This window comes from Leptinotarsa decemlineata, unplaced genomic scaffold (genome assembly GCF_025532065.1).
Source record: "Leptinotarsa decemlineata unplaced genomic scaffold, Ldec_3_MD MMD2_tig00026328_RagTag_RagTag, whole genome shotgun sequence".
Lineage (NCBI taxonomy): Eukaryota > Metazoa > Arthropoda > Insecta > Coleoptera > Chrysomelidae > Leptinotarsa > Leptinotarsa decemlineata.
This window is the reverse complement of record NW_027412688.1, coordinates 37,927,625-37,945,844: the sequence shown is the minus strand read 5'-3', so window position 1 is coordinate 37,945,844 and position 18,220 is coordinate 37,927,625. Positions and strand designations below refer to the sequence as shown.

At 39.2% G+C, this 18,220-nt stretch overlaps 1 protein-coding gene across 8 annotated transcripts in view; it reads left to right on the top strand.

Annotated features, from left to right (window-relative positions):
* LOC111514369 (uncharacterized) overlaps window positions 1-13,951 on the top strand; it is an 86,382-nt gene extending 72,431 nt beyond the window's left edge. The window contains exons 8-19 of one of the 8 annotated variants that reach the window (XM_074182619.1): window positions 46-192; window positions 252-2,393; window positions 3,377-3,952; window positions 6,150-6,248; window positions 6,937-7,053; window positions 7,273-7,750; window positions 7,861-8,237; window positions 8,302-8,379; window positions 8,460-8,789; window positions 9,281-9,759; window positions 10,131-10,380; window positions 12,818-13,951. In XM_074182619.1, coding sequence (XP_074038720.1) covers window positions 46-192; window positions 252-2,393; window positions 3,377-3,952; window positions 6,150-6,248; window positions 6,937-7,053; window positions 7,273-7,750; window positions 7,861-8,237; window positions 8,302-8,379; window positions 8,460-8,789; window positions 9,281-9,759; window positions 10,131-10,380; window positions 12,818-12,931 — 5,187 coding nt within the window. In that variant the 3' untranslated portion in view covers window positions 12,932-13,951. Of the gene's footprint in view, window positions 1-45; window positions 193-251; window positions 2,499-3,376; window positions 3,953-6,149; window positions 6,249-6,936; window positions 7,054-7,272; window positions 7,751-7,860; window positions 8,238-8,301; window positions 8,380-8,459; window positions 8,790-9,280; window positions 9,760-10,130; window positions 10,381-12,817 lie in introns of all 8 variants that reach the window. The other 7 variants (XM_074182616.1, XM_074182617.1, XM_074182620.1 and 4 more) reach the window with 7 other exon arrangements.
* Window positions 13,952-18,220: the final 4,269 nt, after the last annotated feature.

Genomic DNA, 18,220 nt, shown 5'->3' with positions numbered 1-18,220 from the left:
ATCTCGCCTGAATCACAACACCACTGTACTCTTGAAAACTTCCAGGTAATCGAAACAGGAGCGAAGGACCCCGACCTGGGACTCGAAGTGATATCTTTCAACGATCCAGTCAAACCCGTTCAATCGGCCAACCTGATCAGTGACGATTACATCTCCTCCACAGCAAACTCCCTCTCTGTCGCTCTGCCATTGGTAACACAACTCTCAAACACACGCAAGATCGTTGAAAATAACTTACTTTTCTCCCGAAGGTCACCGACACGTCTACGGAAAAACCAATCTCAATAATAGAACGGATCATAAACTCCATAACGGCGATATCCACAAGCTCACCCCCACCGGCTCTCCCAAGTACCGCCAGTACCACAGAATCCGCTTCGGCTATCCTCAAGCTGGCGCCCAAAAAGACTAAACAACTAGACTCTAACGACATAACGCAGACGTACGCGACAACAGACAAAGCGACCACAGAAAAACCTACTACGATTATCGAAAGAATTCTGAGCTCCCTGAATGCGATTCAGGCAACGGACAATACAAGCTCTGCTCAAGTACGTACCGATTTTAACACCCTGAGCTTCTCCACCACTCCTTCAGCTAAAACTATCACAAGTAGAAACACTCTTCCCCAGCACATTAGCACCACCGTCAACCCTCTGAGTGTCTTGGACGAAATCACCACGGAACAAGCCCTTGAGAAGCGTGCCATCGGTAAACTTCTAGAAATACTCAACGACTTGATATCTACGACGGAGACTCCGGAGGAACTTGTTGTTGTAACACCGAAAAGCGCTAATCTTGTCTCCACAACAAACAACGAAATGGTCATATCCACCGAATCAATTTCAAGCACAGCGCTTCCTTTGATTTCCACCAATGTACCTGGTACTGCTCCCACCACGACTCTCTTTGACTCCACCACTCAAAAAAGCCCCAAATCTGATTCTAGTATTGGCAATGAGATAGACTCTTCTTTCGATGTTTCTGGTTCCACCAGCTCCACTGCCATATTGGAATCTACTACTCCCATAAACCCGAACGTTGACTCTGCTGTTAGCAACGAAATTGAATTGTCTTCTACCGACACTTCTAGTTCCATCTCCTCCATAACCATAGCCGAGTCTTCCACCCCAAAAGCGAACGAAGAAATATTCTCAGCGCCGTCAACTTCCTTTGATATTTCCGGTTCCAGCACCTCCAAAATCGAACTGGAATCTACTACTCTCAAAAATTCTGACTTTGACTCTACTATCAGCAACGAAATTGAGTTGCTCTCTAACGATGCCTCCAGTCCCCCCTCCTCTACAACTATATCTGAATCTACTACCCCTGAAACAAACGAATTGGAATTATCCTCAGTGATACCATCAATTTCTACCGATATTTCTGAGTCTATCACACCCAAAAATGAAATAGAATCATCCACCAGTGGCACTTTGACAAATGCTGCTACAACCATTATGGCCTTGGCTGATTCAGGTGCAACCCGGTCTGATTCAACCACCGCTCCTTCTGAGGTCACTAGACTCACTCCTGATAGCGTGTCTTTCACTATGGCACCATCACTCCCAGCCACATCAACAGAACCTGACGCCACCACTGTGTTCATTGACGTTCGCAGTGGGGAACCAGATATGTTAGGTACTTCTAGTACCACCACAGAAAGTCAGATGACCGCAAACCCACCTCCTGCCATAACCCAAGCTGGAGGAGCTTCCACTTCTGAAGCCGCTTCGTTTCCCTCAACGACAGAAGTAGATCTCAGCGGTACCACCGACACTATTGTTTCTCTCCTATCTACTCTGCCTTCCCTCTCTAAATTCCAAGTGAGCCCGGAAAGTGTTTCTATATTCTCTGCTAACGATTTGTCTAACTCCATCACTCACGAAGATAACCTCTCTACAACCGTAACAATAGCCAGTAGATCAAACTTTGATAATATCGGTACTACTGAAAGTAGTACCACTACCGAAGACGCTACTGCCGAACCTGTCTCTACGGAGATCAGTACTAAAGAAGAAATGATGACCACCACCAAGGAAAGTATCACAACGATGAGTAGTAGTTCTACGCCGAGTAGTACCCCAGTTGTAAATAGTACCAGTCCGAGCAGCTCCTCTAACGAATTATCTAACAGGTCCGGTAGACTGTTGAATTTTGATCCCGACCCCGTTCAAAACAGCATTGAATTCTCCACTCCTAGTACTACTACTTCCACAACTCCCGACTACTATATCTTCGCGATACTCAATGATAACACTATCTTGCGTAAGAAGCCTCCTACAGTACCGAATAAGAACACCCCCTACCTCATAATAGGTGTTTATCCAAACAACACCGTCGTACGGAAATACCCGAACGGTACTATCGTTCCAATGGAACAGATCATAAGGGTAAGGGGATTCGATACTCGGGAAAACCCCCCACCATTACCAGAAATAACCAGTAACCAAGTAACCAATGATCAAGGAGGTTCTCAGGATAGTAGAATCCGAACGGTACTACATAACTTTTATTGGTTGAGGACTGGCGAGGTAGAGAGGCTTACTTGAAGGAAATTTCGTGGTACTGTTGATTTGTAACATAATATCTCAAAAAGTAGCAAGAAGGGTTTAAATCTGGTGGCAGAGTAGGCCAAATCTGAATTTTATACCCTTGTGGTACTAAGATCGGAGTAACACGAAATTTTCGAGCGTATTTGACCTCTACCAAGCCAGATGGAGCTTCGAGAGCTTCAAAGAGGTCACTTGAGTGGTTTTCTTGTTTGTTGCACCCTGAGCTTGACACTCTTGCACCGTTTTAAAATTTTTGTGAATAATATTTTTTGATGTTCTGCATGCCTTGTATATAAAATGGTGAAGGGAAGGTGAACCTGCACGCAAATAATTTGAGCAATCACGTTTGGTGTTAAGAGTGAGTGAAAGAATATATTTGTTCTGATCGGTTATTATATGATGTTACGTTGCCAAAGTTTTTTCAACAAGTATCAATATGAAGGAGGCTTATCAAAAATATTCATTTGTATTAAAACCGTAAGCAAATGTATCTCTTCTACCCTAATGACTTCCTCAGCTAAAGCTCAAGTGACCCAAAATACAGAAATGGTACCGAAAACGAACATAGCCCTTCAAGACCTTTGTAAAATTATGTACTATACACTTCACTCAACCAATCTCTTTCCTGATTGTAAATACTTTCATTTGTGAATCTGTGTTTCTAATTTTCCATCTATTCTTTCTCGAAGTGTGTTAACCAATCACCATTTCTCTATTTACGAGATAACCGCATAAAACAAGCTCAAGGCCAGTCAAGAGTGGGGATGAAGCATTCATGAAAACCTTTGTCTCACCATCATTTTTTTGCTTGGAAATTTTAGGCCTATCAAAGTACCATCCCGACGATTGTGGCAAACAAACTGTCAGTAGACAGCGTCAGCACCAGTACAACACCAGAAACTAACATTCCAAATAGCCGCACCTCAAAAACCCTACGCACAGAAACTAGATTCGCAATTCCAGACACAGGTGGTACTATCAGCACCCAAGGTACAACCGCGTCTACGGTTTCCAGTACCGCAAGCAGTACTACTTCTACTACAAGCGGTACCACTTCAACCACGAGTGGCACTACCTCTACAACGAGTGGTACTACCTCGACTACTAGTGGTACTGCTTCGAGCGGTACTACCTTGGGTTCCGGTAGTACTCCCAGCGCCCCCAAGGTTACCACGACCGAGATTGGTACTGCACCCATTGCTGTCGGTGCTCTTCCCACAGAATTGGTACCACTCGATTCGGGTACTACCTCGGAAAGCGATACTAATCCTACGCTGGAAACGCTATCCCAATTATTGTTGAACGGCAGAACTTTGGATGCATACAACGACATCGTTAATAGCGTAAAGAGTAGTACCCCAGACACTGATACAAATCAAACACCAGAGGGTAATCAGGTAAGATTCGTGAGCTGCACTCGAGTTGATACAGATGTGAATGGATTGATACTGATAGGTTTTGAAATTTTTTACGTATCTATATTCTGGGAAAGCAACAAGTTGTTGGTCTAGTTTATATCTATTCCACCTGGAATAGTAGAGACATGTAGGTACTCTCTTCTGCTTTGTCACTCTATAAACTCTATTCCGTATTATTTCACGTCGTTCTTCCACTGCTATGAAGGTGGATTACATCATCAGTATCAATTCATTTTCTTCAAACTGACAGTCTAACATATTCCTTTCTTTTTCACTTACTGTCTGAGTATTCAGCAGGTTTGAATTTCATCGTGTGCACTTTTTCTCTCGATAGGGTAGTACAATTTTTATAAAACTCACCTTGTTCTGTTGACTAATGGCAATAACAAAATTAGCAAGAAATGATTAATCACGATATAAGGTTTAATGTTACCTAATCTACCTTCCCATATGGAGTTTACTCCTTCATATCTATAATAATTTTACCTATCCTATTCTTCTATATACTGTCCTCCTTCACCAAAACAAAAAACCTCTCCTCATTTCAAAAATACCGTAAATTGATGTGTGGAAGTTGTACCTCTGAAAACACTTTTGCCACGCCAGAACAAAAGTACTGACGAGTGCTTCGCTAATCAAGCATCCTAAGGAGGTGAGTGAAACCCGATCGGACAACTCGAAGCTTTTATATGCATCTGACTGAATGATCCCGAACTTTCCATATGTAATTATTGCCTGAAAAAGTAAACAACAGACTGTTATTTTTCGATTTCTTTACCTTCGAAAAAATATGAAAACCATTTGTCTTGTATTAGTCTCAACAATTCAAGCATTCCTCACTTGTTTGTGAGCGACACTACTGGTGTAAGAAACCGAAAGTCTGAAAAATGTTTCTTATAGAGAGGTATTACAGTCCGCTCATTTTGACCAACAGCTTATTCCATAAATTCCAGACTTTTTTCCGTCGTAGGTTATGCAATAATAATGGAGTGTACGAGCCACTTTCAAGTTGAATTTTCCGAAAATTTGGACCAATATTAGTGGACTCCTCAATTCTTAAACGCATAGTTGATTCATTTCTAAAACATCCTTCAGATAGTTTATTGTTTGTGAATGAGTGTCCTCAAATCAAAAATAGCCATTGTTTACTCTTTCACAGGTGAATATTACTTATCATTGTTAGATGGTCATTAAAATTCAAACATGTTCATATAAAAGCTCTCATCCAGTCGTAAGATTCAGTTCTACTTATTTTCTGATGATGCTAACTTGGTTAGTGAAACTTTCGTCAATTGACAGTATATGGACAATACATACTGTTCTCATGCTCTACCATATTCAACTCCTGCTACTCTCATTTCTTCACTCTATCCTGATCAAACTCACTTCGTTCTATGGTAAACTACTCTTACATAATCTCATCTCCCATTTTTCATTGTTGTTATGACAAAAATAGAACTAGTCTGATTTCTTTCATCTTACTCACCTACATTACTGTTGCCCATCACCATGATCTCCATTTATTCACCATACTCTATATCACCACGGCATATTCATTTTTGTATACCACTTTTCTCTTTCACCCATTTCTATTTTTTTATATTACCATATCTACTCTCTCCTGCTTTATGTTCTACTTCAGAAAACCACACTGGTTATTTTTTATGTTCTACCCCTTTCCTCATTTCTCTAAGAAACTTTTGAGTACCGTTGCGTTTTCTAAATTATTTCTCATACCTTCATTTCATCATTAGTTCACTTCGATATACTTTTACTGGTATGAATATTACATTACTTCAACTCACACATGTCTCTATATTTCTACTCCACCTCTTTCTCTATTTAACTTTGGGTTACTTTTCTATAATCGATAATATCTTTCTTCTGTCTATCATACCTTTTCAAGAGAAAAAGTGTAAGGGCTCAATTCAAATATTTAGCAACTATCATGTTTTATAAATTGCATGACAAAATATCATAGTCGTTAAATCGTTGAAGGTATATCATATAATTGCAATCGTATCAACATTTTATTGGAATACAGTTCAAAGTCAGGTTTTGTCATTTTGTCGAATTTGAGCAACTGAGAGAAGTTGTTAGTGACATTCACGAAAAAATGTTGATGCTTATTTCCCAGTCCTCACCTTCTTTCTTTTCTCATTTCAATTTTCTGTAGTACACTGGAGTTTTGAACATACAAGACTTGATAATGGGGAAAAATACCAATTCCGCGTTCCGGGGGAAACCAGTGACGACATCTTCAAACCTCAACAAGGCAAGCTCTAGTTGTTACTTTCGAAACTAATTCATACTGACCACGACTCACTAAAATACCTGTACAGTTCCGTGAGACATCTCATCTATGACATTCTGAAACGTGTAAAATAAGATTAGCAATGATCCACCAGTTTACTAGTTTACCTCCTTAGCTCTATGGCTCCATAGCTCCCTTCACCTTGCAGCTTACTAATATCTAATGGCACTGAACATACCGAGCACAACCGTCTAAAAAGAAGTACATGTAACTCCTTCCGTGGTACGATATCGAGCAATAAGCATCTAACAAGCATTTAATATATAACCCCACACCTGACACCACACCCCACACCTGACACCACACCCCACACCTGACACCACAATCATTCACGATTGGGAAAACAGAATACAACAAACCTCATTCATCCATGTAACGCGTAAAAACATAATGAGACAGTTGCTTCACAAGGGGTTTCCCTTTTAGGAAGTAACTTTCACATGATGTCATAGTTTACAGCTTATACGTATTGGATAGCGTTCATCAGCGTTTGCAATAAGAATGGAAGGATTTCTCGAAACACAACTATCGTTGTGGGTTTCTTTCCATCCTTTTGTCCATATTTAACAAAGTATAACCATTTTGGGGTTGGGAACAGTTGAAACTTTCCACATTATGTCTACTTATCTGTCCTGAATTCGCATTCTAGCTCAATCTAACGACGGTACCACCTCCAAGTAGTACCATAGCTAGCACCACGTCTGAGCAAAGTACTACATCCCCAGTTATAATCCCCGAAGTAGCCAGTACACCAGATATATCTAAGGTATTGTAAGGTTGAGTAGAATTCAACAAATTGAGTCCTGATTCATGAACCATATGTACTTTATTTGTTTTCCGGCACTTACACTATGCACTATCGAATTTCAATACTAGTCAAGGAAGATGTATTTTGGTAACTGATCATCCGATATTCTGCCAAATTGTATCTTGGAAACTTTTGCCTATTCTCTGTAATAATATTTCATCAACATTAATTTCTCAGGTTCAATCAACCACTCCTCAACAAGATCCTGTAACACTGTCAAACGTCATTCTGGAAGACCAGCCTCCAAAAGAAACTACCTCAACCACAACTACTACAGTTCCAACAACCACCCTAACTACTACAACAACTACAGCTTCAACAACGACGGCAGCTCCAACAACAACTGCGCCTCCAACAACAACTGCGCCTCCAACAACCAGCACGGCTCCAGCCACAACACAACGGCGATACACCTCTACTCCTCTCACGACTTTATTATCTGTTCCGACAACCGTTCCCACCCTTCCAACCGCCACTTACTACCCTGCCTTCTTTACCACTCTGTTTCCTGGTTTGTTCACCACTGAAACAACGTTGACTACAGCACCACAGGTGAGAAGTACTAGGGCGCCTCAAATAATAAGGATATCTGCAGCTCCATCCGTTACTGAAACAATATTTCCCGCTGCTACTACAACGAGAGCAACCACTTTAGGTAAGGTTCAAATCGCTTCATATTGGGGTTGAGACAAGCATTGGCCTACTCGTTGCCCAGATCTGAACCAGTGAATAATCTGAAACTGATCGAGTCTTTTCAATTGTTAGCCCCAGCAACAACTGAAAGAACAACTACAAAAGCTACAACGGCTGCGCCTACAACAATTGCCACAACAACAATTCCAACTACCACAACTAGACAAACAACGACAACCATGCTGCCTACAACTACGTCTAGAGAAACAACTACAACCAGACTAACTACAACTACTACTGAACAAACCACTACCACTCTACAAGCCACCACGGCAACTTCAACCACCAGAAGGAGTGAAGCTGCTACTGAATTGAACACGATTGAGATTACTACTGTAAAGAAGTTGGCTAAGAAGCAGCTGACAGAAGAGCAGAAGGAGAATTTGAAGACTTTACGGAAGCTGGAAGAAGAACAAGCCGCTCTGTTGAAGCAGTTATCATTTTTGATGGTAAGACAAGACAAAAGGAATGTTTTACTTCTATTGACAGTTACATTGATTATTATTTTTTCAGAATTTGGGAGGAATCAAGGCTGCTCCAAAGAGATCCGGAAAATCTGTTGAACCTTCCAGTAACAATTTGGCACAGAGGGTAGGTACAAAAGAAAAAAGAATACATTCTGGCAAAATTGAAGATTTCTTCCACCACTATATTTATATTCTGATCCATAGGTTATAGAACTCGCCTTAGAAAGAGACAAAACTGCAAAAACCACTACCACGACCACATCCAAGATACCAACGTCGATACAAGACCAACTGGCAGCCATTGATGCTAGCATCGTTGACACTAGCATTGATGCCAGTAGACAACCGAAGAAGGACACGCCATCTTTTGAAGATGTACTGAAGCAGTACAATCTGAGCGATCTAGACATTGCTTCAACCCCGAAATCAACGGCTTACGGGAAGTCCACAGATGCAATCCTGGCAACCATTTTGAAAGACCAGGGTATTGCTCCATCTACACCCAAAAGTCTGGGAGATCAGATCAAGCAAGCGGTAAGTAAATGATCAATGATGATTTCCTCCGCTGATTCAACGATTAACACTCGATATGGCATCCGTTACAGACAGAGTTGTTTGGAGATTTTTCTTCAAATAACGGTTATGGCTTTGGTTATAGCGTTGTTCAACAATGGATGGAGTTGTTTCATGTGAAATGTTTAAACTATGTCATCATCATTAGGGAGTTTTGTCCTCCTGCTCATAGATGGCAGATCTTACCTCCTCAATGAAATGAGTTTTCTGAAAATAACTCCCATTGCATAGCACACTTTCTCAAGTTTTCAAAATGATTCTCAAATTTCAATATTCGATTAAATAATGTATAAATGGGATTATACTTTTACATGAAATGTGAACTATTTTTCATTTCCTTCTTGATAATATGAAAGAGATATAAATCAATCTCTTTTCAACATCCGTCAGGAATATGACGTTCCAAAACCTTACTGCTTTTGATAATTTTCAACACCTGTTTATTTTTCCAGGGCATTTTCGAAACCACTTCGAAAAAACCCAAACCTAAACCCAAACCAACCACTCAGAGACCTCCTGGTCCGCTAATGCAGGGTCTCAACTGGCTCTTAAACGCTCTGGCACCTCCTCCCAAACCCGCTCCCAAACCCGCTCCCAGACCCACCCCAACGAGAAAACCGGCCAAACCTGTCAAACCCAAAAAGCCACCAGTCGATCAAGAACTCTTGGCCAACTCTCCAACTCATATAACCCCAGTTGTCACTCCCACCCCTCCAAAATCCACAGTGAGTAAAGCTGCCAATGCCCTAACCCAAGAAGACATCCACAAGCTCATAAAGCAGCTCGAGGGTTTGCAGAAGGACCCCTCTAAGGGTTCCCTGGACTTGTCCCAGATCAAGAGTATCCAGAACCTCATCAATTCTGACGAGGGGGTGGTTGTAATGACCAATGGGGAGCATGGAACTACGTCCAGAGCGACTACGACCCCAAGGTAAGTTACTATAATCTCACCCACTTTCCTAAGCTTGTATATGGAAGTACTTTTAGTATGTAGAAGTTGTGAAGCTTTCGCTACCATAGTTAACATCTTTCGTCGAGTTTGAGGACCGTTCGTTTCACTTCCGACATCAGAAGCACCTCTGAAAAAGCTAGTCAAGTGTGCTAGCGAAAAAGTCCCACATGCGACGGTCCGTCAACCCCGATAAAAGATACTGAGCAGGTACTCAGTATTTCTGAATTCCCAAAAACCTTAAGGACTCTCATTTATGGCAACAGTTCATTATTATCTTGTTCCTCTACATTTTTAGCTTGGTTTTTCAATTACCTTTCTATTATTTCACCTAATTATTCTTTCTTCATAAGATCAACAACTGAGCGAAGACAAGAAAGGAAACTAGTGACAAGAGCCCCCCTGCTTACAGTCAGCAACAACGTCAACGGTATTGAAGTAGAGGTTAAGACTACCCGCAAACCTGCGAGACCTCCGATAGGGTTCAGCCCTGTCCCAGGTGTGGACGATGATTCCTCGGAATCGCTCGTCAGAAGCAACTTGATCACGGCAGCTGTCAATGTCACCAGGGCGATTTCTGGGTTCCTTGGGACGGCTTTGCAGGTAAATTTCACCACTGGGAAGGTTTCAACTACCTACCTCATAAATAACACAACACAACAAAGTTTTTGTTTCGGGGTTGAAATTAGATGATTTTAATGTATTTCCACGTGTTAAAACCGAAAGTGACCATAAAAATTATATATTAGCTCTTGTTTTCAAGATATAGTATCATTATATTATATATATGTATATTGAGTTTTCAACAAATGAAATATTTCATCACCAACAGTTGGTACACATGTTTGTTTACATAACACCCCTCTCATCAGCTGTTCTTAAGTAGTAAACATAACCTATGTGAGTTTGTCAATTGTACGCACGTGATTGCTATTGAAATTATCGTGTGAAGTTGATTTTTAAATTAATTTAAGTGCTGATCTGAAATGCCTCGAAAGTGTGTGAATTCTGTCGATAGCTTTTGCTATATATGTGGTGAAATAACATTTAAGGCTCAGAAACGTAAAATGACACCTATCGTTAAGACAGCCTATGAACATTATTTTGGTGTGAAAGTTGGGGACCAAGATAAATCATGGGCTCCTCATATATGTTGTAATTCTTGTTCCGTCATATTGCGAGAGTGGCTGAAAAATAAAAACCGGGCAATGGCTTTTGCAGTACCTATGGTTTGGCGTGAGCCTACCAATCATACAGACGACTGTTATTTCTGCTTAACTCCTCCCATTAAGCAAGGTTTATCTATGAAGAAAAGAGGAACGGTTAAATACCCTAATCTCCCATCTGCTCTTCGGCCTGTACCACACTCAGACAATTTGCCAGTCCCTTCTCCACCCCAAAACTATGAAATTTTAGAGGAAGGTGATGAAGACTGTTTAGAAGGAGCAACCCATCCTTCTACATCCTATGACCCTGATTTTGAGGTAAGCGATAGGTCTAGTGATCCGCACAGAATTAGTCAAGCAGAGTTGAGTGACCTTATAAGAGATCTTCGCTTGTCTAAGGAAAAGGCTGAGCTGTTAGGGTCAAGACTACAACAGTGGAATATTCTAAAACATGATGTGAAAATATCTCAGTACAGACAGCGTCATAAAGATTTGCCTCCTTTTTTTGAGAAAAAAGAAAACCTCGTAGTTTGTTCTGATGTTAATGGTTTGATGGACTGCTTGAATTTGGATCACACTCCATCTGAATGGAGACTGTTTATAGACTCTTCAAAACTAAGCTTAAAAGCTGTACTTCTGCATAATGGAAATCAGCTACCCTCTATTCCTATAGGTCATGCAGTTCACATGAAGGAAACGTATATAAATATGAAAACACTTCTCCAATCAATCAAATATGAACAACACAAGTGGCACATCTGTGGTGATCTGAAAGTCATTGCTATACTCCTAGGAATGCAATTAGGGTTCACCAAGTACTGTTGTTTTTTGTGTCTGTGGGACAGTCGGGATAGAAAATCTCACTATAAAAAAATGAACTGGCCTACACGAGACCTAAACCCTAATGAGAAAAATGTAGTTTACGAGCCTCTTGTAGATCCTAAGGATGTTCTCCTTCCCCCGTTACATATTAAGTTGGGACTAATGAAAAACTTTGTGAAGGCCATGGACCAGGAAGGACAAGCTTTTAAGTACTTGAGAGCAAAGTTTCCCAGGTTGAGTGATGCTAAAGTCAAGGAAGGCATCTTTATTGGGCCTCAAATCCGTGAAATCGTAAATGATCCTGCTTTTGACATGATTTTAACAGGAAATGAAAAAAGAGCCTGGGAAGCCTTTAAGGGGGTTGTACATGGGTTTTTAGGTAACAAAAGAGATGATAACTTCACAGCATTGGTTAAAGAGCTTCTTCAAGCTTACCACCAACTTGGATGCAACATGTCCTTAAAAATTCATTTTCTTCACTCTCATCTTAATTTCTTCCCACAAAACTGTGGAGCTGTGAGTGACGAACATGGAGAAAGATTCCATCAAGACATTGCCTTACTGGAACAGAGATATCAGGGCCGCTGGAATGAAGCAATGCTTGCAGACTACTGCTGGTCTGTGTGTAGGGATGCTCCAGAAGTGTTTTATAAAAGACAAGCTAAACGACAGCGATCTTACAATGAATCGGATGGACTTAATTGAAATTTGGTGGTACAAACTTCTTTTATTTGTCAAATCACTAAGAATAATGATTTTTTTTATTAATTTTGTACTTAAAATATTCTAAAAGAAACATAACAATATTGTTTTATGTACTTTCACTTTTCACGTATAGTATAACTACTCTTTAAGATTTAGTACTGTGTATCTCAAAAACCAGAGCTAATAAAAATTTTTCATTGTTATTTTCGTTTTTATCACCCCAAAATTAGTAGGAATTGACTAATTTAGTGTAGGAAACATTAAAAAAATATTTTTTTGTTGTGTTGTGATAATAAGCCCAAGAATATCAACAATGGAAATTTCATTTCATTTTCTTTTAATTGTAGACTGTTTCTCAGGGTGCAGCACATTCCTTCCAGTCGCTTCTAGGATCAGGGGCGTCTCTGGGAAGCAGAGTATTTGGCAACGTAGCTTCAGGATCCTCAGCGGGTCCAACTTGAGCCTAGCCTGAATTTAGGATAGATATATTTATTTAACGGAATTCTGATTGCCATAGGCAGGTTGGAAATTAAATATGTCCTAATGTGATTGAATCATCACTTGGGACTACAGCTCAATCAGTGGTTTTCTTCTGTTCCCTCCTGCCTATGTTTCTGGACTGTGGTCACAGAACTCTTACTCGTATCTTGGAACAAGATATTATTATGAGTTCTGTGCCGTGGACACAAAAAACGATTGAAGTGTACTGAAGCTTTGGAGGTTCATCTTTTTTGTTGGATCATACCTTGCAGACGTCTTGATTTCTATGAAATATTTGACAATTGACTCAAGAAAGAGATAATCGTAGATTCAACATGCTTTTTTGGATCCTGTCATGGAAAATACAAACTACTGTGAACTTTTGTGGAAACTAGCTCTTCTTTCACCAATCTGTAATGGAATCCGAGTATACTTCAACTTTTCATCAACTGAGAGTCTCATCAATCATTTAAAAAAGGTTATGAAGGTATTTTCCAAGTGGAAATTGAAGTTTTCTTCTTTTTGTTACATTTCAATCGTTTTTAGAGCCACTGTTGGCCTGAGTAGCACAAATTTTCCAGGGGCACTTGAGAATATTAAAATTATTGAATCTAATGATGAAGTAAAATTCAGCTTGGGTGTTAGTCTATTTGTACTACTTAGATGAAAATGAAACCTTGTAGTAAAACTGATTGCTTTGGGGTTTCATAACTACTATTAAAAGAGTTCTTTTTGTTATTTCGTGGGAAAGAATGAAATGAAAACCCTTCACTTTGTTCGAAACTTATTTAGAAAAGCCAGCTGATGTGAAATACTCAATTAGGTCTAGTTGTTTTTGTAAATGTGTATCTAGCTCATTAAAGTAGTTTTTAAAACATTATTCGAAAAAAAACTTTAGGTCTTTTGTAAAATAATAGATATAAGATTTTTCCTATCTACGTTGTATATATTGACTTAGAAATAAACAATGAAACACATATAAAAGCTCATTAATACGGTTTTTGAATGGTTTTCACTATAAAGGGTTATTAAAACAGGTTACTAGATGAAACCAAAGTCTAAAAATAAAGCATTTCCCTTCCAGAGAGTGCTGTTTAAGACTGCCGTAGATCACATCAATGGTACCAGGCTGAACCACGCATGCACTGTTAGTTTCAACTATCTTCACATTACGATCCCCAGTGTATGAATTTAATTTAGGTGCGTGATAGTAGTGGAAGCTGTAGAGAGAAACAGAAAGAGATTTCCATTCTGCGGTCGATGTCGAAGCATAGCTGTAGAACAATTCAGCTTGTCGGGACTGGTGATAGGTGAATTATTATTTAGGCGAACATAGCGTTTATCAATATATTAACAACAAGACACAATGACAAACAAAACACGAGAAAGAAAACTACAGGTTTTCTCGAGGAGCTAATGCCAGAGTTTTTTCTCGATCAACGAGGATACTCCGGAGCGGCCGAAATACCACAACAGAATCCTTGGCTGAAAAACTCTTGAAAAATCATCACTGACAATGGTCGAGCTCATAAATATAGTCGAGAAGGGTCAACCACTTGGGCCCGAATTCCTTGTCTTAATCCATAAGAGTGTTAACGATGAGTATCTACTCGAATCATCGCAAGTGGTGTCGTTTTATATATTCATCTGTTTTTCGGCAATAAACTTTCGTTTCGGGAGAAGAGAGCATTTCAAGCAGATGGATATTTTAGATGACTACTCGATAATGTAGTTATGAAAGTTAATTTCCCAACAAAAATACAAAAATTTATAAAAATCTATGAAGAAATGAAATGTTTCTGAACTTAGTAGTTGTAGGAACAACTCTACAGAAGTACCGAAGATAAATCATTGACAAACGTAATGAAAAGGAGGAGTCCACGATTGGGGCCCTGAGGTACTCCTGAGTTAGCAGAAAACTTTTTAGGAAAATTACCATTGTGTTTAACAATGAAAAGACGTATCTTTCAGGTATTTTTCCATGATTCAGAGAAAATTACGGAAATATTCCGTAACTACGGCGTATCATATTCTTGTACGGAAAAATTAGAGGAACGAATCAGCTTACGGCATTGTAAAATTATAGTTAATTGACAAAGACCATTACAGAAATCAAGCAAAACATAAAGTAGGATATTTGGCGAAAGTTGCAGGGTCACGCAAAACATGCAAAAGAAAACAATAGTGGATCGAATGTAGAACAATGTCATCGGGATACACATGACTATTGAATGACTTTTTTCATTGAACAAATCTAAAATACAATAGTTGAAACCAAGTTTCTTCTGGAAGATTGTAGAATTCGTGTTCAGTATTTTCAATGATACCGGGTAAGTTTTTATGTATATTATTCAGCACCGCCTGACTTCTTTCGAAAAAATCGTCATATTTCAATCATATCTCACGAAACATTAATGAATTATACATATTAGGTTACCTAGTTCAGTGATCCAAAAAAATTTCTGAAAAAAAGTTGGTTGGGCAAAAAAAAACAATTGTTTTCTTGCCGATGTTTCGAATTTAATTGAATTATTCTTCAGGGCTCTGTAACAATGAATTTTCATCAGCATACCTCCCATAAAACTCCTACGATTATCATCGTTTCAGTTTTACAAGGAATAATGAGTTATTAATTAAACTACTACATATATTTATAATATTACTATTTTAAAAACCATCAGATAGGTATATTAGAAACATACATATTGAAAAAATAAATAAAAAGCAATGCAACAACCACATTTCTGAGACAACACCAACACAAAACGACATAAAACAGACAAATGGCTTTATTTGTGATTCTGATGAAGTGGTGTCTCTTTTTTAATCAATGGCAGAAAGAAAAAGAATGAAAAAGGGTGAATTATTCAGGTACTCATCAAATTGAAATACGCAGTATTGAAGCCATCGACATTTCTTCTAGTGTTAACACTATCGCATTTGAGGATATGTATCATTTCGCTCAAAAGTCTTTTGGAAAAATATGGTTGAACATCTAGATTAGTTGGATGATCAAAATAAAAGATGTGTCCATATTCTTTTTATGTTCAACGAGGACTGTGTGGTTTTTTATATTCAATTGCTTAGTCTCTCATGTGTTCTGAAACTCGAGTTTCAAGATACCGTCCGGTTTGACCTACATAGCATTTGTGACAGCTTCCGCTGTTCAATTTGTACACTATATCGGATTGCATTTCTTGTGGTGTTTTTGTATTTTTGTTTCGAGAAAAAATGCTTTCCTACTGTACACACATAACAGGTGATTTTTCAAGAGGTATAGGATTTGATTTTCAAAACAACACTTCAATATAATTCAATGTTTGATGACCCATGTGCAAGGTCCAATTTCAGCACACTCTCTCTAACATATCGACCGGTATATCACGTATAAATGCTTCGATATTGGTTTCTAGAGCGTCAGTCGTTGCTGGTTTATCCCTGTAGACATGAGCCTTAACATAACCCCACAAGAAATAATCCAAAGGCGTTAAATCACACGATCTAGGCGGCCAATTGACGGGCCCCAAACGTGAGATAAACTAGTCACCTATAGCGATCTCAATTCGGCATTTGTTTCACCGACCCATAATCCACACCAAACAATGACTTTTTCGTGATGCATCGGTAGCTCTTGCAATGCTTGTGACTGATCTTCACTCCAGATGCAGCAATTTTGCTTGTTAACGTATCCATTCAACCAGAAATGAGCCTCGTCGCTGAACACAATTTTTCGATAAAAATGTAATCTTCCTCCAACTTTGCCAGCGCCTATTCACCAAATGTTAGACGTTGTGGGAGGTCGTGTGGCTTCAATTTTTGCACCAGCTGTATCTTATGAGGATTTACACCCAAATCCTTTCGCAAAATTTTCCACGTAGTGGAGTAACAGAGGCCCAATTGCTGCGAACGGCGGCGAATCGACATTTCACGGTTATCACGAACACTGGCGGATACAGCTGCAATATTTTCTTCGGTCCCCACTCTACGTATGCGTGTTGGTGGTTTAATGTCCAATAATATAAACTGGGTTCGAAATTTAGTCACAAGCTTCCGAATAGCTCCCTCAGTAGGCCGACGAAACTGCCCATAAATTGGAAGAAGTGCACGATGCACTTCCTTCACCAAGCATGAATTTTGATAATGAAATTCAATAATTTGCAAGCGTTGTTCATTCGTAAGTCGATTAATGGTTAAATTATAGAAGAAACTGAACAAGTTTGACAATGACACAAGACACGATTCACGCGTGACCTGTTAAAAATAGTGTTGCCAAAAAGATACCAGCAAAAAAATCACTCATGAAGGAATTTTGATTTATAATACCTAGTGAACAAGGAACCAAACCTAAATGATGCTCAAAGTATCCTGAAACTTTACAATGTGTTGAATTAGGGCAATTTGTTTTCTCTAACTTAGTTGTATAACGATCCAGTAGTTTCTTGAGTAGTGAAACCCATCAAGATATACGATGTACGTTTCAAAAACAAGATGAATTTTCATTTTTCTCAAAAAGTATTCATCTATTCATCTATTTCTATTCTGTCTCCTTCAAAACAGCCCTCCTCAGTTATGATACACTTGTACCAGCGTTTTTTCCAACCCTCGAAGTAGTTCTGATATGTACTTTTTGGTATGCTCTTAAGTTCTCTCAGAGACCCCATTTTCATCTCCTCAATCGTCGCAAAACGCCTCCCCCTCATGAATATTGGGAACAGAAAAAAGTTACAGGGAGCTAAATCTGGTGAATACGGTGGCTGAGGCATGATTACGAACAAGCAATGACGAACTTTCAATGATCTTGGCTCTCCTAGAATTCGGTTCTGGTTATGACCCTTTTAAACAAATCCAACGTCATTCAACAATTCTTTAGCGATGCTCTTGCGACGGTTTGTTTGATCTGAATTCAGCAATTTTGGAACAAACTTCGCTTCGATGGCATGAGCCAACCGATATGCCGACATCCTCAGCAACTTCTCTAATAGTTACCTGTGGTAGAAGTCCATTATATCTCAAACTGGAGTGAAGTAGATTGGCGAATAAACTCAAAGTCGTCTCCACGTCTCGTAAAAACCATCAATCAGTATATGTTTCGAACCTATATAGGTTCATCATCAGCTAATCATTTAAAAATTCTACAACAAAAGAAGAACAACATAACAATAGTTAACACAACGGAGTATAAAATACTCACATGGAATATTCTATGATGGAGAATAGAAAATTGTCATATGTTTTCAATAAATAAATGGTCACAGTGATATGTTAATAGT